At 38.9% G+C, this 22,500-nt stretch overlaps 3 protein-coding genes across 4 annotated transcripts in view; all 3 read right to left on the reverse strand.

Moving 5' to 3' along the window:
- LOC137999765 (guanylate cyclase soluble subunit beta-1-like) overlaps positions 1 to 526 on the reverse strand; it is a 21,562-nt gene extending 21,036 nt beyond the window's left edge. Inside the window, exon 1 of the mRNA XM_068845667.1 lies at positions 1 to 526. This exon is cut by the window's left edge and continues 165 nt beyond it. The gene's annotated coding sequence lies outside the window, so the exon portion shown is untranslated.
- A 1,164-nt stretch (positions 527 to 1,690) lies between these two features.
- LOC137999767 (F-box only protein 8-like) lies at positions 1,691 to 12,604 on the reverse strand. The gene is made up of 7 exons (XM_068845673.1): positions 12,258 to 12,604; positions 9,926 to 9,977; positions 8,415 to 8,489; positions 7,190 to 7,308; positions 5,814 to 5,882; positions 4,005 to 4,120; positions 1,691 to 2,765 (listed from the first exon to the last, which is right to left on the reverse strand). Exons 1-7 carry the CDS (start codon positions 12,437 to 12,439, stop codon positions 2,506 to 2,508), a joined length of 873 nt encoding a protein of 290 aa, XP_068701774.1. The 5' UTR covers positions 12,440 to 12,604; the 3' UTR covers positions 1,691 to 2,505.
- Positions 12,605 to 20,946: 8,342 nt separating this feature from the next.
- The window catches only part of LOC137998950 (uncharacterized), a 21,483-nt gene continuing 19,929 nt past the window's right edge, over positions 20,947 to 22,500 (reverse strand). For both annotated transcript variants that reach the window (XM_068844790.1, XM_068844789.1), the window contains exon 2: positions 20,947 to 22,500. This exon is cut by the window's right edge and continues 4,708 nt beyond it. The gene's annotated coding sequence lies outside the window, so the exon portion shown is untranslated.

The raw sequence follows: 22,500 nt of genomic DNA on the forward strand, positions 1-22,500 counted from the left end.
TTGATAATTTCCGGCAAAAGGAACCAATGGCAACTTAGCAATTACGCGTCCCCTAGGTATTACCAATCAAACGCAACAATCATATTGATTTGCGTGTTTGTAAAAATATCAACCAATCCAAGCCTGACCCTGGCGTCTGCATGAAAGGGAGATTCAAGTCCCAAGGTAACCAGAGGTTTTTCTCTTCCTCTCTCGCGGCTCAAGAAAAACCTCTGCGACTAGCTAGGGTACCGAAGTGCTGCCTCCACCGAGCCGGAGAGAGGCATGGGTACGTCCCTGCCTGATTTGCTGTTCCCAGCACTAACAGCTTGCCCATTTGTTCTTTCCCAAACGTGCACGACACGTAAGAGGGAAATTTTGAGATGAAAATGGCAAACGATGAACGTTTTTCATGGAAACTGACGCTTTCCGCTGATTTTTAAATCAGCGGAACACAACTGACCGGCTAGACCGGGCAATAGACCATTTTCGAATTGTCACAGCTGGACTGGATCTAGCATGAAATGGAGGCTAATGCGGGCAAACCTTTTCAAATGCAAATTAATTTTTCCGCATTAGCCCCCATTTCATGCTAGATCCAGTCCAACCGTTAAAATACGAAACTGGCCAATTGGAAGGACTAACTCTACAACGCCTTCACGTTAACACACTTCGAGGATGATATATACTCCTCCTGACGATATCGTGCCATATTTTCGACCAAACAGAGGAGGCGGCAAAAACTGTGACTTGCTCGCGTACGATGTCCCGCGCTGATTATGATTGGTTAATCTGACCGCCTGCTGCAGCTATGATTGGGCAATTCTGGGCTTGCTACATGCCATCCTGACTTAAAGTGGAAACTTTGGATTGATTATAGCCATTAAAAAAGCAAGAACTTTGCGCTTACTTTGCAGGATGCCAAATGCCAGTGTGTGCAAAGGACAATCATCTCATTTACTCGTGTTATATTTCACGGTAGGACACCGTAACCCGTGCATGAATAGAACGTCTTGACACATTTTCTCAGGTTAAAATTACTGCATTCTAAATACAGTAACGACTGTCACGGCAATCCAAACAAGTACTATCATTTTAGGCTCAACTATAACAAAAAGGATTAAAACCCATTCAGCCAAATGTCAGAACAGTGCAAAGTTGGCGCAGAGACCGGTAGTGTTGGCTAAGTGGCCAGATGAAAGCACTCGCCTCCAAACGATGTGGCCCAGATTCGATTTCCAGACTACTGTAGGCGTCATGTGAAGTTTGAGTTTGTTGGTTCTCTAGTTTTTTCCTGGGTACTTTGGTTTTCCCCTCTCCTCAAAAAACGTTTCATTTGATTTGAGTTAATTTTCCCCAGTGTGCCCCGATTAGTGCCCTGGCGCTAAAAGACTTGACACTTACATTAAGTTCATTATCATTATTACGCTTCTGTTCGTCAAATAGAGTGAGTTTCATTGAGTGTCGTAAAACCAAAACCAAAGGAATTACTTTGGCCAATCAAAAAGGACGGAGACAGTCCAGTAAACCAATCAAAACTCGAAGTAATTACACGTAGCCCACACAGAGCGCGGGAAAATGTGCACGCGCGAGCCACGATTGGTTTTGGTTTCACTTCTGATTGGTTGAAAAAGTGGCGCAAGAACTATGAACCAATCACTGAGTGAAGTAATGCAAAACCAAAGCAAATCGCTAATTACTTTCGACAAAAAACCGCTCTAAGTTCATTATTATTACGCTTCTGTTCGTCAAATATTCTTTTGAGTAAAAACATCATACACCTCAGCTAAAGTATTGCATTTCTGACAACTTCGCAGGCAAAGCGTAACTTCTAAAATTTGCATAAGAGTGCGGCTGGAACAACCGATGAATCGAGCCTTCAAAAGGTTAAAACGTAGGATTTTATCTACCCTCCAAGATCCTAGATGCTTGGTTTATCTCATTTAACAGGCATCGGTTGTTCAAAAGGTGGATAACGCTATCCACCGGATAAATCGCTATCCAGCGGATAAACACTAGTGTACCAAAACCAATTGAGTTCTACAGTGGGTAGTGATTTATCCAGTGGATAGCGCTATCCACCCTTCGAACAACTGGTGCCAGGTGTAGTAGGTAATACGGCCCAATAAAAAATGGTTTTAAACCAACGACAAACAGAACCATACAGAGCAAACCACCAAACTTATAAAATATCTAAAATGTTGAGTCTTCAATTCGATTGGACCATCAACTGGAGCAATATTAACAGTTTCGTGTAGAATTTTGGAAGAGAAATTTAAGAACAAACATTTTTACCAGGACTAATATTTGTTTCGGCCCAATTAGGCACAAATAACCCTATTCAGATTTATATAAGAAAATGGAGTCCTCTTTCTCTCTGAGAAGCATCAACATTGAAGACTTCTTCGAAGAATTTTTCAGACTTTTGCAGGTATTCTGTGTTCTGGAGCGTTTTAAGGATGCAATCCTTTTTTCCTTGGACTTTTCAAGGCCTGTGCAAACGCAAATAAGTTAATGATTTGATCATTACATGTGTAAAAATATCTTGCCATATGGCCTCTCAAAGGGAAAGGTCACTTTCTGGGAGCACTTAGTGGTTTTCAAGGCAATATGTCCCTCTAGGTACACATTGTCATACATATCTCCCAGGAAGTCAGTCTCAACTCCATGGACAAGTCCACGAAGATTCTTGACAAACTCTCTTTTTGACATCTTATTTTTGACGTGGGGGCTGCTAAGATCCACACTGAGGAGAATTAAGGAATGGCACAAGATAAACACGCTCTCTGCAAAAGGGAAAAAAAAGAAGACTTTTTTTAGTGAATGGGTAACACTTAGCGTAGGCTGTCTTGACAAGTGTCCACACGGCTCTTAAGAGCGCGATGTCTCCACCCCTAACTTCAACAGATCCCAAATTATTGAACACTATAGTTAAGTTTACAATGATCGCTGTGCGTGCCATCTTTAGGTATTTAAGAGTTGTTTCCGCCTGCTATGTGTAAAAAGGTTAGCATGTTCCACACGATCGATGCTACTGCAGATAGCCTTCTATAGTCCTTTCACACCAAATCCTGCCATTTTGGAAATCGGACAACACCAGGAAAATGCAGTGTTTGAATGAGAGTTTTGACGTCAAATAAATCCTCCAATATCACGCTATCTGCACAAGCTTTGAGTAATGAGGATAAGATAGAGAGCCAAGCGTTTATCGTTTGAACGGTGAGGGCAACAGCTTCGCTAAAAAGTGTGCAGTACAAATGCAGAAAGGAGCTGTAGTCTGAAGGGAATTATATTCATTTGCAACGGATCTTTAAAAACAGACAGTAGTCAAATTGAAGGAGTCCAAGTGCTGAAACTGGTAAACGTAAACGTAAACGAAAATGCTCTTGGTAAATTTCCACGAATATATCAATTGAAAAAGAAAGAACTACATAAGTCCGGTCATACATGCATTAAAACTCAGAGTAGCCTCACCTACATGTAAGCAATTTTTAAAGTTTTACAAAAACTCAAAATGACGCAGACGACAAAAGCCAAAGAGAACACAGAAATGTCCTGAGCAGTCCTTGGAGACTTACAGTATTTCCGTTTCCGTCACACTTTGGTAACAATCTTCATCGAATTTCTTCTTTTCGTTTATTTTAGCTTCCACGCTTCTTTAAGCTCTTCACACAAAACTACATCCCTCCCATCACCACCGCCAAAAAAAATTCACACTGAAATGTTTAATTACGAGCGAGTAACGAAAACGTGTTTCCGTTAAATCTTCCACTATCCCCAGTCCGCAAAGGTTTAAAAAAGCTAAGGACTTTGGTGAGGTTTTTCCCAGGAAATTAACCATGGCGTCATCAGTGAACTTCAAGGCGCATAGCTCGTCATGGACATGTTACTGTCTGTGTTGTGTATTGTTATAGTGAAAGATAAACAGTGAAAAGGAAATGAGTCACATTCGACATCATTAGAAAATTTAATTGTAAAAACTCTTTGCCCTCAAAGCTGTACAGAAAATAAGGTCTACATCTTACCAGGTGTAAAGGGAGTGTTTGGGTTTGTAGCACAAAACTGGATGGAAAACTTGTTCAGAAGAGTATCTAAGAACTCGCCACGCTGTTCTGGGGGATGCATTCGGGTAAAAAATTGCCTGAAACAGATTGAAATACAACAAATTATAGCACCAAGAAGATGAAGTAGTTATCCACCGCTGTAGTTATTACACAGAAAATGTGGGTGCATCGAACCAGAGATTGCCTTTCAGGCATGAAAATTAGCAAACGGTTGAGTAAAACTAAATTGGAAGAAACACCAGCACCCCCAATCGGAAAATGGAAATTTTGTTTTCACTGGGAGGAGAAAATGGTAGAACAAGGAAAATGGCGAGTCCAGAAATAGAACCTGAGTCGGGTTAGTGTGGCTCAGTGGTTAGGGCACTTGCCTTGCCTTGAGATCCGGGGGTCCCGGGTTCAAGACCCGCTCTAGCCACTCGTTGAATTTGATCCTGGTAGTCCCTGGTTCAACTTCCAAGATGCACTGGTAAATAGTCAACTGGTTTGCCTCCGGCCAGTCGGAATTCTTAACAGTTGTTGTTGTTGTTGTTCTGTTCCGTCGTTTCGTTGTGTGTCATTGGTCCTGAAAAGCCCCCATGGGGAGCCGTCAATTAAGTATATATTGCATTGTAGGATACAATGGAATCTTTGCTGACGTCATTATTTACATTTTGCTTCATTAACATACGAGTTTGCTAACAGAAGGCATCAGCTCCCAACGTAAGTGGCTTCATAGCTCAGTTGGTTGGAGCGTCGCACTGGTATCGCGAGGTCACGGGTTTTCAGGCTTCACAACGCAATTGCCAAAAATTGCGTTCATAACTGCGAGGATCATAGCTTTACTTGAGAAGGCATCATGTTATTTACAAATTAATTTCAAAAGGTAAAAGAACGTGTTAAATCAGTCAAATCTCCAATTTTAAGCGTTTTAGCTTTAATAACGAGCGAGTTATTAGCCATCAAAACCTGATAAAATCTTGGGTGGCAAAAGCGCTAATGTGCCCATACATTCTTCGTAAAATTTCGAATTGTTCAAAGTGTCATTAGTCAGAAATTATCAGGTAAATTGCGGTCAAAGATTCAGAGATCGCTCATTATGCAATGCACTTTCAATATTCAGTGCTGATTTTTTAGCTGATAGATGGCTTGTGTTAACCAGGCAAAATGTAAGATTCCCCGATAAATATTCGCCATGCCTGTTCCTTCTACACTGTAAATGTGCTCCTGTTGGCATGTAGGTTGAGTTAGTTTGTTCTTTAATCTACTCTGATAGGCTTTTCTCAGGGTACTCTGTTTTCCCCTCTCCTCAAAAACCAACATTTTGATTGAATCTGCTTTAATTTTCTCCCGGAGGGGTGGGGGAACTTTGCATACGAAGGGGCGGGGAGGCTCGTCGGAAATTCTGAATTAAACCCCCAAAAAAGACCAATCTGGACGTGGGCCAGGCTTTTTTTACCCCTAAAAGAGACCACAATTTAAAGCATTCAATAGATATTTCTCTAGTTCTTCACGTGCAAAAACGAGACCTTCACGGCTACATTTGATGGCGTTTTGCCGAGAACATCTTAAGCGAGACCAAAATCCGAAATGTACACCTCTAAGAGAAACGACAAGCACCCCCCCCCCCCCCCGGGAATTTTCTGTGATTTGATTTGTTTTACAGTCTCCCCAATTGGTTGAGCACTCACTCTCAGCCGAATAAGATGATGATGATAATAATAATAATAATAATAATAATAATAATAATAATAAAATGATGATGATATAAGAATAATTATTATTTACATGTACCTTAGGGCCACTGGTAGAAAAACTCCCTCATAATTCTGCATGTTTACAATTTCTTGTAAAACATCTCTTCTGCACAACAAAAGAGAACAGAAATATCAAATAATTTAAGTCTGCAATCTAACCAATTAAGTGCAGTTTTACCTTTTTACTTGACCGATAAGGATCTGATGTTGGAGTCACCCAACCAACACTTCACAAAGGGCTTGTTAACAAGTTCATAATATTAAGTAAATAACTAAACCCAGGCTTGCAATTCTTGTTATCACAGTACAACATTCACCTAAATTTACACATCATGTGCCCTGAAAAGTCAAATGTATTTTAATTCACAGTTTCGTCCTTTTCTGTCCTCGATCACATTAATTTTCTTGGCAACAGTTGGGGGCCTGTTACAGAGATTCCAACCCCCCCGAATTGATGTGTTGCCTCCCGTTCTCCCAATTTTTAACAGATTTTCCTGATTTATCATGAAATTCTGAAAACAAGAAAAAAAAACTTCCTATCTTAAGTATAAAGTGTAAAACGTTACGTATTACACTTTCTTATCCTATAATGTCTCGCCCATTCTGTCCTTTGAACACCCTGTGTTGTGCAGACTCATAAGGCCAGCAGTCTTACTCCACTTAGCAGTTCCACATATGGCCGACAATCATTGGTAAGAATAAAGAGCTTATGGAATACCACAAAAATGATGTCAAAAAAAGGTGGCAAAGGCTTTGTGGTAAAGGCACACTTCGTGTTGGATGTCAAGATTGGGCCTATATCTAATTAGTAATAGTAACTGGACTGAGTGGAGTACAATTCAGGGAGTAATCGTGCGAGTGATTTTAAAATCGCGAGGTTGATTTGAAAATCACACTCACAATTACTCCCTGAATTTTACAGCATGAGGTTCAATTACTAATTAAAATCGTAACTATTACCAAAAATAAAATTATATTCAATCTGTTTTACAAACAGTAGCAAAACTGCAAGTACCTGTGATTGACGTGGGAATGGCGTAGGTGTCCAATAATATTACAGGTATCCAGTTTGGAGTTGTTCAAATTGGATACCTGTAACTGGACACCCACGTGATCGCGCACCAATGACCAATACGCATGCACAGAACCAATCAGATTCAGGTATTTTGTAATAGGTTTGATGAGGTGCATAATTTTCTGGACACAAGTGACCAACTCAGGCCATAAGAACAAATTTCTGTGTTAAAAACAGAATCTCGCAAAGTTGACTTTGATCTGCCTATCACAATAATAATGAGTGACACTACTGTAATAGACTAAAGTGATTGACAGAAATAAAAACCATGTAATTTGAATTCTTAGAGTCTGCATGAAAGGCACAACAAAAACCATGACCTACTAACAAATATTTACCTGCTGTTGAGATACTCTCGCACTGATGGACCATATAATACGCCACTGCAGTTAATAAATTTAGCAATGTCATCTACTGAGTCTTCAAGTAAATTGTTTGTCACAAAATAACGCATTCCCTGAATTAAAAATTAAGCACAATAATGTTATCAAAAGTGACACCATAGTTAATCTAGGGACTGGTTATGAGACCCTGGAAATTTCAAAAGCAGGAACAATACAGTCGCAATTAGATGTTGAACCCACCGTGACTCTGCACAATCTTTTGTTTTTGGTTTGCAAGTTAATTTCGAATAAATTAGTCGAAGCTTTTGATTGGTTATCCTGCCGAAAAAAGCGTGTTTTTGTCAGGTTTTGTGCAGGGTCAAGGCCAAAAACGCGAACAAAAACATGAAACAAAGAAAGTTGTCGAGTTTCATAACCAGCCTACATATATTAACTATGGTGACACTAACAAGGCTGCTGCCTAACAGTCGCCCCGTTGCCTAGGCCACCTTACTTGCAAGCGCAGGCGACCAAATTTCTGAACGAGTACTGCAGCCCGAATGAGCACCTAATTTATCACAAGGTGTTTCACCCTCACTTTTAATTAATTAATTCTGCACTCTTGAAAAAATGACTCGGGCTACTAACTTTTAATGTTGGAACATTAGAATAATTAACCATTTCAATCCTGAGAGTAATAATTATAGATTTTACTACATGTATGTCTACATGCCAGATGATTTTACTCATCAATGGGAGCTGCTTCAGGGATGAATCGATTAACAACCTCTAGGCCCACAATGATGAGACATATCTTTTAACGTCAAATACAGGTATACCACTGGCGATTTACTCTTCAATACATGTACTAGCCATTAAATGTCAGAAATTAAGTGAGTTTGATTGTCACACTTCTGACACACCTTAGTTGTCTCAGATGCTTAATCGATCTAGGTTAAAGAAGGATACGCTTCCGATACACTTAACAACTGGACTTGGGTTTAACATATGTACACGCCCTCTTGCATACAAGTTGCCAATGAAAAGAAAAGCACATATATATATACATCAGCCTTGCACTAATAAATAGCGCTTACAAATTATTATTATTATTATCATCATCATCATCATCATCATCATTACTCTTTCAAGGGTTAAATTAAGGGTTACCAGTTCTTCTCTATTTAATATTCCACCACTAAGAAACAAAAAAACGTAGTTGCTCTTAGTAGAAACTAACCTGGTGTGGATCAAAATTGAAGAGACAGGTTCCTTCATCTAAGAGCATATAGAGTTGTCTGAAAGATAGGTTCTCCTTCAAAAACAAAAACAAAATAAGTGTAGATAACATGGCTAATTACTCTTAACTAATGCAACTGAAATTATTATTATTATGATTATTATGATAATTATAATTATTATTGTCTCTTTTATTACAGTCTTTGCTGGTGTCTTTTTGTGCGTCAGCCGAGCGCAAACCATGCAACTGGGGCATCAGTTGGAAGCAGCAAGGGTCTTTCCATGTAGAGTTCACCACTACAGTGTGCATGCAGTATGCAAATTTATTTACTCTTGGGACTTTATCATGCCCTTGAGGCCTTTTTGACATTTTTGGAAGGACAGAACTTTGATCAAAACGTTGACATACACGCCAATTTTCATACAAACTTTTAGTCAATCAGACATTGTGTGACGCAAGGTTGTTTTGAAGGCTTTTTCGCTTGCTTTTTTGGAGTAATCTTTCTCTTTGGAATAGAATATTTATTTGAAGTTTTGCTGCGCTGTTTGCCATTGATTTATAGCAAGGACATCCGAACATCCCTTGTTAATTAAAGATGCTAATACTGCAATACCATGCTCAAAACTCAAAACTGTTGTACCCAATCCATTTGGATGTTTGGGCCGGTAAAATAGCATGTACGATACCAGGTGTTGTCACCTCTGTGATAATTTGTGCAACAAAATGCCCTCAACAGCCCTCTCTACACTACAATGTACAGGCCTTCTGATATTACACGAAGGTGCGATTTTGCACAATCGACCTCAAATTGCAGCCGATCGCTCAATTCACGAAAAATCGCATAATTCACAAAAGAATGCACAAAATTCATAAAATAAAACATAAATCAACAAGTTTCTTTGGAATTCCTGCATTCCTCGAAAGTCCCGAAAACTTTTCAGGCCCGAAAAAGCCATCTGTGAAATTGCCAACCGCTTGTTTTCGAAAGCCAATCTTTTAACATGCTTTCAAGGTACCAAAAGGAAAATTAACTGTGAAGTTTGACAAATTAAATGCTCTCTGTTCTTGAGTTACAAAAGGAATCGTGACACCTGAAAATGGCCCGTAAAGTTTCAGGACTTTCGAGAAACGGCCCATTGTTCATCACCATGCTTCCACGAGTATTCTCACAAAAAGTGAGACTAGTTTAACAGTGTGCCTTTGCATTTAAAATTTCTTTACAAAATTAACCCATTGCCTCCTGGGAGTGAGACCAAACAGACTTTACTCCGTCTAACGGCAGACGATTTTACTCACCAACTTGGGGTATCCTTGGGTGTTTGAGGTGTCAAGAGGTTAATTAAAGCTGTCAAAGAAAAGCCTTTTTTTATGTCTCATGCACCTTTCCTTAAGGCTACTTTAAATTAATAGGCTTTTTTTCCCAAACAGCTTTCTTTAAAAGTAAATTATGATCCAAATTCTGTCCATTTTTAACTTAATCACAGTAACCTTAATTTTAATTCGAAAATTACCTGATGTTTTCTTTTGTAGGCTGAAACATAACCCCATGTGGACTTTGCCAGGCTTAATGGAAAAGGACATGAAACAACAAATTAGTAGGAGCAACCTTTGATTAAGTAAAAACAATTCCTATTTGTTCAGACCTTCAAATACATTATGCAAAGCAACATTTGGTTAATTGTAGTGTGATTTCTCTTTCAAATGAAGCCCTGTCATGTCTTCACAGGAGATTCACTTTGGATCTTTTTTCAAAGGACAAGTTGTCTAACTCCTCTCAGCAATCATAACAATAACAATACTATTGAAACTGATTGACTATTTCCACCCAGTGAATTTTAGATATCAGTAATAATTTATTAAATTATTGTCCTTTGTACAGCAGTCTACATGTACATACAAAATTGTACGTTCCACATTTTTAATCAACATTTACCAAATAATGACAACCAAGTTTTCAGGCTTAATTTCATACTTTCAAATTTGGCTTCTTTCCACAATTTCCAAAATTAAAAACAAAAAATTATTGTTATTATAATAAAGCCTCATAATGGAATCTGAACATTGATTTTAAAATGTATTTCAAAAAATTATGTGAGGTTGGGGTATTACAGTGTACCGAACATGTCAAAGGCACTGAATAAAGCCTGCCCTCAACAGCACCATAATAATGGCTGCAATTATGCCAACCCTCCTGGATTTTTGAGGAGTCTACAGGATACGGGACAAAAATTATTACTTGGTGATCTGATGGGCCAACAAGATTTAATAATGGGGAGTGGAATTGGTCATTTCTGGGGGGGGTGGGGTGGTCTGGTATCAAAGGAGTTGACTCAACGGTAAAATTTGCAGATTTTAAATCCTTCGTGGTTGGTGTCCCTTACGGTGTAGAAATATTTTGCTGATCAAGACTGCCTCAATGGCCTACTATCCATAGGGCCCTATCCTTCTGCTTTGGTCTTAGTTAACTTCCACACAGAACATTTATGAAACAATGTAATGAAAGTCATGTTCTGTGTACAGTGTACATCATTTGGAAATATGGATATGAAATGATCTTCCAAGTGAAAGATCATTGTTGTTAAACAAAATAACTAGAAGTAAAAAATCACTGAAAAAACAAACAAACATTCAAGCCTGGAATATTTTCAGTCTTCTTTACTGCTGCTAAATTCTCTTCACAATTTCAATTAAATGTCAGTCAGACACGTATTGAAAATGAAGATCATTATCAGCTTAAGAGGTACATGCATGATCTTGATATATCATCAAATTCTCATGACTACCTAACAAAGAACTCTATTCTTCTCGTTGGGAGAATGAACGTTTTGCTGATGGGAATGAAAAAGTTAACTGTGATGACCCCTCTCTTAAAAATTTATCATGAAAAAAATGGACTGATTATGCATCAGCAACTTCTCAGCTGTTCAGTAATCAGTACGCTATGAAATTAGTCTTGTGACTGTAGAAGTCATATACTGTACACTTGAACTTTGCATGTTACTCATATGATTTAAGAATGAACTGGACTTTGGTCAGTTCCAACGAGGTTGTTGAAGGAGTGGATTTGTGAAACTCAGATGAACACAACTGTAGCCAAAAAGTAAAATCATTTGGCCTTAGCCAGAGTAAAATCTATCTCACTCTCAGCAGGGAAAGGTTAATTATATCAAAAATTGTGATGACATAATTAAACAAATAATTAGCTTGATACACATGTACAATGTAGATGTAATTACAAGGCAAAGTGCATAATGAAAAGAAACTGAACAATAACAGATAATGCTTAAATTATCAGCTCCTATTACACTGCAGTTTTTTTGGTTTGCTTTCATGTATTTCGGTGGACAGCTGAATTAATATTCTACATCATAACATGTATATCTGCCTACAGTGCTACAAGTCTATGTATTGGAATGTTAGTTGAAATTAAAATCAACTACCTTAGTAGTGAATTGTTGATAGAAGGTTATTGCTTCCATGAGGTTTCCTGTTTATCGCGGTATCTTAGGAAACCTCAAAATAAAATACAGTATGCAGTATATGCAGTGACCAAGGACTTCGTCATCTGTCAGTGTATTTTCAGTTGTGTAGCCCTCAAATTACCCATTATTTTTCAAAGAATGATAATAATAACAAAACTGTACATGTATCTTACAAGGCTTTGTTATAACGGGCTAGGGAATAAAAAAAACTGACGTTTAGCCTACAAAAGCTAGGCTACAACATTCATGAAAATTTGTGTTTTCTATGTAGCCTTGCCCTGGCCTTGCGTCTTTCAAAGTACAGAGTACTAGAACTAGAATAAACATGTTAGCCTCGAACGTCAAGGACACTTCGACTAACCTCTGCCACAGCAGTTCATTGTTGGCGAGATTCTGCCAAACACAAGCGGCCAGACAAAGATCCGTGGCATTTAAGTGCGACAAGACAGACACAGCAACTTCAGGTGGAAACTGGCTGAGGTCTGGAAAAGATTCCAGCTGGACCGTTCTTCTGCGATGGACGATCGAATGCAGTTGTCCCATGCATGCAATCAGATATTCATAACGTTGTTTAGTTCTTGATGGATTCTGATGAAACTACTGCCGTTTTAGATTTCGTGTCTTTGAAAGGTACGTTTAAAAAGCCCTTTTAAACTCAGCCAAACCCCATTTTTGTTGTGATCATAACAAATGACATATCGCCTTATGACGTGGCTACGAGGCTGAGAAACCACGCGTGATTTTTTTATGAATGCTGCTGGCTGAGCATGATCGATGTTACGTGAGAAAGCATGTGCGAATATTTTAATTTTATTATTGTGACAAATAGTTGCAAAACAGAAATTTTACCAGCAAAAGGTACCGCAAATAAGTTAAACTGGAGTTGTAAATTATTATTGAAGAAAGAGTCATCATATAATTCTGAATATGCCATTTTCTTGATTATTCATGCAGTCAATCTAGTAGTAGTGAAATATACCCTTCAGTATTATGTTTCAAGACTTCAAGAGCTTCTGTAAAAGGCCTTCCATTAGGTTATTATGGTTCAGTTTTCTTCTACTGTAGTTCTAATATGACTGTATTATGACTGCCAAGCAGATCACTTTCTTCTCACCATGGGTAATAGAGCATAAGTAATTGATGAAAATATTTTCTGGTTCTTCTTCACTCACTTGGTGTCTGATACCTTAATTATTAAGGCAGCCCTTATATCTGCACTTCATCATCTCACTTTTTCTCATTAAATTTTTATTTAGAATCGAGGTTTATCGAGGGGAGGGGGATGATGCAGCGGTGAAGTGCCCCACACCATTTTGGTATGTAAAAGCACAGGCGACCCAAACATATAATTTATAATTTGAATGCGCAGTCAACGTAACAGTTTGTAGGGTTTATATGGAAAACATGAAAAACAGAAAAAAAAAGGCTAATCCTAGTTTAGGGGTGGCGAATGGTTTTTCAAAAACTCTGGGTCTCGCAAAATTTTAGTGGGATTTCACGGGTCTCGCAGTCTCGTTTTTTGAGCGGTTATGTGCGTCCCGCAGTCTCGTTTTTTATATGAAGGTGTCAAACACTTTGAAGTCTCGGTCTCGCAATCTAAAAAGTAAAAATGGCTCGGGCTCGCAAAGAAAAACGCTGGTCTCGCCGTCTCGCAAAGTCTCGCATTAACCATTCGCCACCCCTTAGTTTACAGCGAGGAAAATACTAGAAATAAACTTACTTTTGTTTCATCTTGAGTCCTTGTGTCGATTTGAGGCGTTCTGGGCAAAGTTTTGAAATTTGCTCCTATCCTTCATTAAAAGAAGACAAGGCTGGAAACTCCGAACCTCCGAAGGCATTGATCACTCCGCGATCGAGGACGATCATTTAATCCCAAAAATCGGCTTGATTCGGCCTTTTGTCCACTCTCACATGAAGGTCAATAACGAACGATATAGCATAAATGCCCAGAATCCCAGAGCAATCTCCACATGCTTAGAGAACAAGCCAGTTTTCACGAAGAACCCGCCGCTTTCTCCAGTCTGAGAGCTGTTCGCCATTCAAACAGGACACGACCGTTAGTCTGGTGACAATTTCAGCTTCTCTCTAGGGGTGGGGATCCAAGATCAAATTTCGCCTATCTGGATCTTTCGCACGTCCACACGGGCTTTTGACGTCTGCACCGTTTGTCTCTAATACCCAAACGCGTTGCTCAACTACGAAAACACGCAAATATCAGTACTGTTGATTCTCGAGAGTTTTCCCAAAGAAAAATTACTTGCTCTCCGCTGCTCTGCTATGGAATCAAAAACCATCGAGCCTAACGAGTCGTCCACGGCTGAAAACAACGGAAAAAATCCATTCGCTGTCCTGGTCATTCTGAGCAATGGAAGTCTTTCATGTTTCCCATGTAAACCCTACAAACTGTTATGTTGACTGCTCATTCAAATTGTGTTTGGGTCGCCTGTGATGTTGCCGGCAAGATGTTGAAAATGCAAGATGTTGTCGGCAAGATGTTGAAATTTAGAGATGTTGCTGGAAAGATGTTGAAAATTCAAGACATTGCCAGCAAGAAGTGGAAAATTCGAGATTTTGCACGCAAGATGTTGAAAATTCAAGAACTTGTCTGCAAGATGTTGAAATTCAAGATTTTGCAGGCAAGATGTTGAAAATTCAAGATTGTGCAGGCAAGATGTTGAAAATTCAAGATGTTGCCTGCAAGATGTTGAAAGTTCACGATCTTGCCAGCAACATGTTGAAAATTTAAGATTTTGCTGTCAACATGATGAAAACTCAAGATTTTGCCAGCAAAATGTAAAAGATTTAAGACTTGCCGGCAAGATGTTGAAAATTCACGATGTTGCCAGCAAGATGTTAAAAATTCAAGATGTTGCCGGCAAAAAGTTGAAAACTCAAGATGTTGCCGGAAAGAAGTTAAAAATTCAAGATGTTCCCAGCAAAATGTTGAAAATTCAAGATGAAGCCGGCAAGATGTTCAAAGTTCAAGATCTTGCCTGCAAGATGTTAAAAATTCAAGATTTTGCCGGCAGCATTTTGAAAATTCAAGATTCTGCCGGCAAGATCTTGAAATTGAAGATTTTGCAACTTGTTGAGTTTAACTCACTCCTTTTATATTAACTCACAATACATGTAGCTAACTCAGGCCCTTGCTGAACCCCTCAAAGACAGTATAGAGTCTCAGCAAGGGCGTGATTCAGGTATTGTGAGTTTAAAAAAAGGAGTGAATTAAGATCTTCTCTTGTCTAGTTACATAAAGTGGTTCTGGGCTCCCTCCCGATTTCACAGTGTGAAACTTTCTGCGTCTGAGATTGAGTGAACAATCAAAAATTAAATTCTGAACTGTTCATTATAAACGAAGCCGAGCTACAGAGTGGGTATCATTAACCTATAATTTTTATGGCTAGATGTTCATGTACACAATGTATATACCGCATTTCCCCGAAGAAGTGCTGCCCCCAAACAAGCGCTGCCCTCAAATTACCACTGCATTTGGGACAAAAACGAAAATAAGTGCTGCTCTCGAATGAGTGACAGAAATCGCACTGCGGCACTTATATACCAGGAATTTGGTTTAATTTAAAAAAAATAAATAAAAAGTACCTCTAACACAGCATGGGGAATTTATTTGCATCAAAACCTATGTTCATCAGTTCAAAAGTGATTGTACTTCACTGCTCGTCCATTAAATAAAATGCCGTAAGAAATCAAATTGAAACAACGAAAACACGTTTTTTTAAATCTCCGTACAGATAGAAAATGAACCGTTCAAATAAAAGGAAATATATCTGTGTGGTGTCCAATGTTTAAATAAGCGCCACATTTGAGGCGCAAAAAATTAAATAAGCACCACAGCGCTTATTCCAGTGCATATGGCTTAGTTTAAGCGTGTGAAAATGGGGGGTTGGTCTGTGTGTGTATTTTTGTAGTGTGACTCTGACATATTTTACTGAGCAAAGTCAATTTGCACACTGACAACCCAGTACTTTTAACCTATACATGAGACAGCCTTGTTAGTGCACAAAACAAAACCAAATTATGGCTCATGTTCTGCATTATAATAAAGTAAAAATCCCAAAAGGTTTTTTTCTCCATTGTTTTGCGCACCAACGTGGCTGCTGTGACGTCAGGTGAAAACCATCCAATGGTTATTTCAGGCCAAGTTTCCAGTACCCTAAAATGAACATTTCTTTGTTTGTCACTTGTCTATTTCCATGAGATGTAAATAACTGTAATAGAGTGGTTTTCAATTGAGTGTCGAAAGCAATTGGCGAATTACATTGGTTTTGCATTACTTCACTCAGTGATTGGTTCAAAGTTCTCGAGCTACTTTTTCAACCAATCAGAAGTGAAACCCAAACCAATTGTGGCTTGTGCGTGCACATTTTCCCGCGCTTTGTGTCGGCTACGTGTAATTACTTCGAGCCGTTGTGATTGGTCAGTTTTACTGGATTGTCTCCGTCATTTTGATTGGCCAAAGTAATTACTTTGGTTTCGGTTTTACGACACTCATGTGAAAACTGCTCTACCAAGGGTAACAAAGAATTGTTGTAGTAAAGATGAGATTAACCCAAAGGCCAGAGATCCATATCCATCAAATCTTTCAAAATAAACAGCGGTCGAAACGTACCCACCAGTTTAAGTACAAATAAAAGTATTAATTTAAACATATAAATAGAAAGGTCTGTACTCACTCTTATGTTTTAGATTCGTAACACAATTTCGTGTCAGAGGCAAGATTTTAAGATAAGATGAAGTTGACATTATTAATCGTCGAAACAGTCCGTGCATGCACCCCGATTTGCAAGCCATAAAGGTGACAGCGCAAGAAAAGTTATGTTATATAGCTGAATTTTTCCCCCCAGCAGCGCGCGCTCTCATTAGTCACTTCGAAGTCAGATGACATCTATAACAATAGAACTATTTCCCGCCAAAGTCTTTGAGAGGGCAACAGTGCAAAATCTGTGACGTCAGAGGGTAACAGTGAACCGTTACCCGCGAATGTTGACCGACAACCGCCGTTGCTGTTGCCGTTGCACTTTTTTCTTTTTGTGCTATATAACAAATCACTAGACAGTGTTAGCATTGACAACGAGTACGACTACGAGAACGAGATTTTACCATTAACTATAATGCGCATGCGTTTTGCTCAGAACACGTGCTCAACTCGTTCTGACAACTCGTTCCACGACGAGATTTCCTCCAAAACTCGAAGTGCGAGGAACGAGTTTTTGAAAGGTAAAGTTTATCTTTTGTAGCGGGTTATCTCTGCCATAGGTGTATCCCATAAGCACTTAAACTCTTCATCGAAGGCCCAGAATGGTATTTTTGGGCATTTTTTTGTTTTGAATAGCACATTAATCCTCCTTCCTTTCTGTCAACATCGTGTCAAAATTTTAAAAATGAGAAGTTCTCGTGAAGTCGTATTCGTATGTCCTGCTTACACATTTTTTACAAGAACGACAACGAGTACGAGTACGAAATGGACTCGGTCTCGTACTCGTACTTGTTGTCAATGCTAACACTCTCTACTTAATGACTGGTCCCTCGGGAAACAGTTCCTTTTGTTTCCCTCGAATTTCAATGTTTCCCCGAGGCGCAGACTCCACTGTTTCCCTCGGGACCAGGGGCGGGTCTAATTTGCAGGTCGCAGGTCGCAGGTCGCGGGTTGCAGGTCATTGTTTCACTAATACAGAAAGTATCCTAAACATTCATAAAAGCTAACCTTAGGCCTAAAAACGTTTGTTTCGGTCTAATTAGGCCTAAGGTTAGCTTTTAAGAATGTTTAGGATACTTTCTGTATTGGTCAAACAATGACCTGCAACCCGCGACCTGCAACCTGCGACCTGGAAATTAGACCCGCCGCGGGACCAGTCATTAATTAGTTCTTATTAACCGAGCTAGTAGGTCAGTCTGTATGGGAGAATCTTGACCGAGGTCAAGATTCTCCCATACAGACAATACTTTGGGGGCGTTTTTAATAAACTGAATTATTCCACTCGCGCTTGTTGGATATGAGATGATTATAGCCAACTCGGCGCTACGCGCCTCGTTGGCTATCTATCATCTCATATCCAACGCGCGCTCATGGAATAATTGTTAAATATAACTTGTAACTCCCCTCCATGAATGTGTAAGGAACTAATATCTAGGCCCCCCCTATCCTACAGTGTAATTAACTTTTAGCCCCCCCTCCCTCCCCCATTAGATTTAGAACCCCCCTCCAGATAATTATTGCACAATCCGCAAGTCGTGTGATGTTACCCTAAAGAACTGTTCCTTTGAAATTTTGTCTTATTCACGTGTATACTTACGCATAATCTATGAAAGACAAAAGGGAAAACCCCTTGAGAATATCACGTGACATACATTGGGAAAACAGAATATCCAAGCTAAAGAGGTCTAAACTGGAGCAGCATTGCCTAATCAATTTTTTAGCAGTCCACTAGCACACATTTAAAAACGTTGCTACATTCATATCCCCCTATGTCAAAGAGAGACAAACATCTGGATAAACTTCACGTGAACCAAATGTCAATGTTCAAGTGGTTCCATAAAAAATGTACGACATATTTATAACTTGAAGTTCTCTCTAATATCGTTTCTCTTATCATGGACTGAGATCAATCAGACGTCCCAGTTTTATTAGATAAAGGACAGACGTTTCACACCAAACATTTTTTTAATGCCGGCAAACTGTGTTACATATCAGTCTAGTTTATATTGAAAAGGATTACACCTGATCAAGTCGATTTAGTCCAGGCATGATTCTCGTTTTGCGCTGTGGAATGGAAGATTTGCAAAGTATTTTTAATGTAAAAACCCCTGGTAAATCCTATGGAAAATTCTATGTTGAGTCGGAGTCGGAAATCTTTAGCCGGCATTCAGTTTATAGTGTGTTACGTTTGTTTTGTTTTCTAGTAAAATAACACGTGCATAGCCAATTAAAATGAAAAGACAAGACGCGAGAAAAAACAGCAAATTTAAGCTTGTCAGTAAGCATATTTGTTTGAAGAAGAGAAGGATATGGAAACTGATCTCCTCAACAAAAAGTCACACACAGCATCAACAACCATGATGCCTTATAACTACTTTTTCTAACCTACTTTTATCTGATCAATTACACTGTTGATATTAGTTCAGTGCGGATACACAGACCGTATTTTCTTCGAATCAACGCTCAAAATTGCTATGCGAATTTCGTATTCTTTCTCATTTTATTTTTGTATCGGCGAACTGCCTTGATTCTCACACAGTTAACCATCTATAGCAGAGAACATCAACGTGTAAAATCAACCAACGTTTTAGTCGTACGTTATTTTTTTCCTCGGTGAAGGTTGGTCGTTTGTGCAGCTTCAATGGGGCGCGGGGTTGGAGCCTATCTGAGGCATAGTGGCGAATCAAGGAATGATACGGTCTGTCTACGTCAGTTCCTTTGTATATTGCATATGTTACTTGCTAGGCGCAGCAGTCTCAGGCTAAGTCATGCTATTTCAGGTGATTCATCATTACAACTTCAAAGGTTGCCCATTTGGTTGGGAAATGTTAGGTATAATTCACTCAGTCGGCTTAAACAAATTGTGAGAGCTTTTGGACCGAAAATATGGGTTAAGATTGGAACTAAGAGTTAGTAATGATGTATCCGATTTTGGCCCGCGAAACAACAGTTTGGATTCCTTATCTTTCTATCAAAGGACAAAATATCCTAAAAAGCATAACTCTAGATGAGGCCGACAGCTTGTCAGTCAATAGGGACGATCTTTTTAACTTCTATATACGGGTACGTTACAGTAATACAGGAGCAAAAGTTTCATTTCTAAGCAGCTAAGAAAAGCACTGTTCCTTCAGTTTTTTTTCCCTCTCTTGATAGAACGTGATAACACAGGATCTCAGAAGGTTTGTCCCATCGGCGATGAAGCCAAAATTCCGGCCGTATGTTTTTTTAGTGGCTTGACTATAAAAGCGGCGCAGGATAACGTTCTAGTCAAAGTATTTTAACGTTGTTGGTCCCCAAGGAGAATAGGACTATACGAAACCCAGTATCTTCCAAACAAGTCCAAGTATATTTGCATGTCCAGGAAAGCATCTGATCAATGCACCAGTTGCACTCCTCGTTTGCTGTGGTTGTATCAAATGTGTTTAGCACGAATGATGGTGTCACATTCAGAGAGACAACAGCTAATAACGAATATCTCTGAAATACCTCTTCTGTTCAGATTAAGTCCCGCATGTTCATCATATGGCGGGACAAGTTGCACGAAACATTTCACAGTGTAACATACCCAGCAATGGCCAAAATCGTTGCGAGACAAGCTGCTACTTTCGGCATCGGCTCTTGCAACTAGTCTCGCAATAATTTTGACAGTCGCAGGATATTTTACTCTGTGAAATGTTTCGTACAACTTGTCCCAACAAATTCCAACAATGTCGCCCGGCAAAACATTGCGAGACAAGTTGCACAAAACATTTCACAGTGTAACAGCGCCTTAAGTCAAACCATTGCTTTTCCAGGTCTCGTTTCCGTCTGTCCATGTTCACTGTGATACTATAATCTCAGAAATGGTACTAACATCACATTTTAAAAAGTGAAAAAATAGTGTGATCTTGAAAGGAACCTCCACTTCAACAAAAAAATAACTCAGTTTAAATCACTGGAAATAACCGTTACAGTCAAGTCTGTCTAAAGCATTTTCAAATAAAGTGTTTGTATCCGAAATAAACAAGTTTTAGAATCGCCCATTTTTGTTTTCAAATCTTGAATAATTGTGACGTGTTACGGTTGCCCTATTGTTATTAGACAAAAGCTCTTTGTGTCAGAACAATTGGGCAACCAACACGTCACAATTATTCAAGATCGCTCCCCCCACGAAATTTGAAAGTGAAATTAAGCGATTTTAAAATTCCCTTTTCTTGATATAAACACTGTTTTAGAAACAAATTTCCATCAAATTTGTTTGTAAACATAATTTCCTTCGATTTACAGTGCAACGCGCCTTACCGTGACTGTCAATCAAATTCACGCATTCTGATTGGCGGACAATTTGTAAAAACTTTTTAGGTGGCCACGGTAAGGCGCGTCGCACTGTAAAGTTATTCTGTAGAAAGAGTGGAGGTTCCTTTTAACAACCACGACGATGACACTAAGGTATCTGTCATTTGCGGTTATTTTACGTGGTTATTTTATAAAACATTAAACTAATAACAAATATTTTAAGGCCTATGCGTGGACAAGCTCACTTATCAGCTTATTCAAACTTTTTAATATTGACGTCCTTATTGTCGTCGCACTCGTATTTGTAAGGTCCCTCGTGTTTATTAGGCTGATTTAGCAACAGAACGGGAACGTCAGTGGTGACGTCGCGCGCAGCAAAACTACCAATGAGAATTTAAAATAGAGAAGAAAAGAGTGGAGTCTATTCTATTCTGAATCTCATTGGTGTTTTTTCTGCGCGCGCCGTTGCCACTGACGTTCCCGTTCTTTTGCTAAATCAGCCTAATTTATTATGTAGCGGCAGCCCTTGTTACTAATTAAGGTTACTAATCAAGGTCGATTAGCTGCATTTCAATGGTTATTAAAGTAGCATTATCTACTATTCCTCTAAAATGAAATTATACTAACGAAACCCTTACGGAGTGTCAACCTGAGAATTAGCCACCCCTAATTTCTTATAAAATTTAATCTTCTTTTGCATATGTAACTGTGTCACCTCTCACGGTCAGCGACGATACTGTAGCTGAGCTTTTCAGTTACTTTACTCATGCAATTAGTCACACCCTAAGTAGCAGATTTGCTATCTGCCATTATTCAAAAGTTACCAATGGTTCTAAAACAACCATTAAAAAGTGCAAACTTTGAATTACACTTATTAATTCTAATTCTTGCTAGGCCGCAGACTGTATAAGGCATTTCTCACCTGCAATTATTTTACAGTTAAAGACTCTCTGTCTACCGAGATGCTTTACGCGCCTTTGTTTAAGTTGTCATTCAGTGTGAAGTAACGAGTGGGAAAGAAATAAGCGACAAAAAGCTACAAAGGAATACTAGAAAAGCTGGCCAGTCGACTAAAAAATATATTTGCAATGAATAAAGCGCCGCTGCCGCTCTTGGACTTATAACATGTCATCGGGTACTTCGGATTGATTGGCTCGCGTCGCAATACATTTGTACAAAACAAATTTCAATAAAGTACATTCAATACTGATCACCGTTGTTGGTAAAAGTACTCGTTTGTCGTGTCTTTGACAATAAAAAAAAACATATATACTATTCATTGAATATACTCTTCCTGGCAAAATTTGTTCACTAAGGCTCTGCTGAAAACGTTGCCGTTAACAGTCACACAACAAATTGGGTACCGGCGTTCAATTCGGGAATAATTTTCAGGAATGCTTTTAACTGCCAACCAAACAAAAGAATCTCATCCAAATGTTATATGAAACAGTAATTGGAATTCCAAACAAGTCTCGAAATAAAATAAGTAAATATTCAACTATTAATTTATAAAGAGATTACAAATGTCACTCGGCTTACCACGAAAGGACATCAGCAAACTCAGTTTTACTTAAAAGTTTGTGGTATCTCAATGAATCGATTTGGGCTCTCAGTG

This window comes from Montipora foliosa, chromosome 4 (genome assembly GCF_036669935.1).
Source record: "Montipora foliosa isolate CH-2021 chromosome 4, ASM3666993v2, whole genome shotgun sequence".
In the NCBI taxonomy this organism is placed as follows: domain Eukaryota; kingdom Metazoa; phylum Cnidaria; class Anthozoa; order Scleractinia; family Acroporidae; genus Montipora; species Montipora foliosa.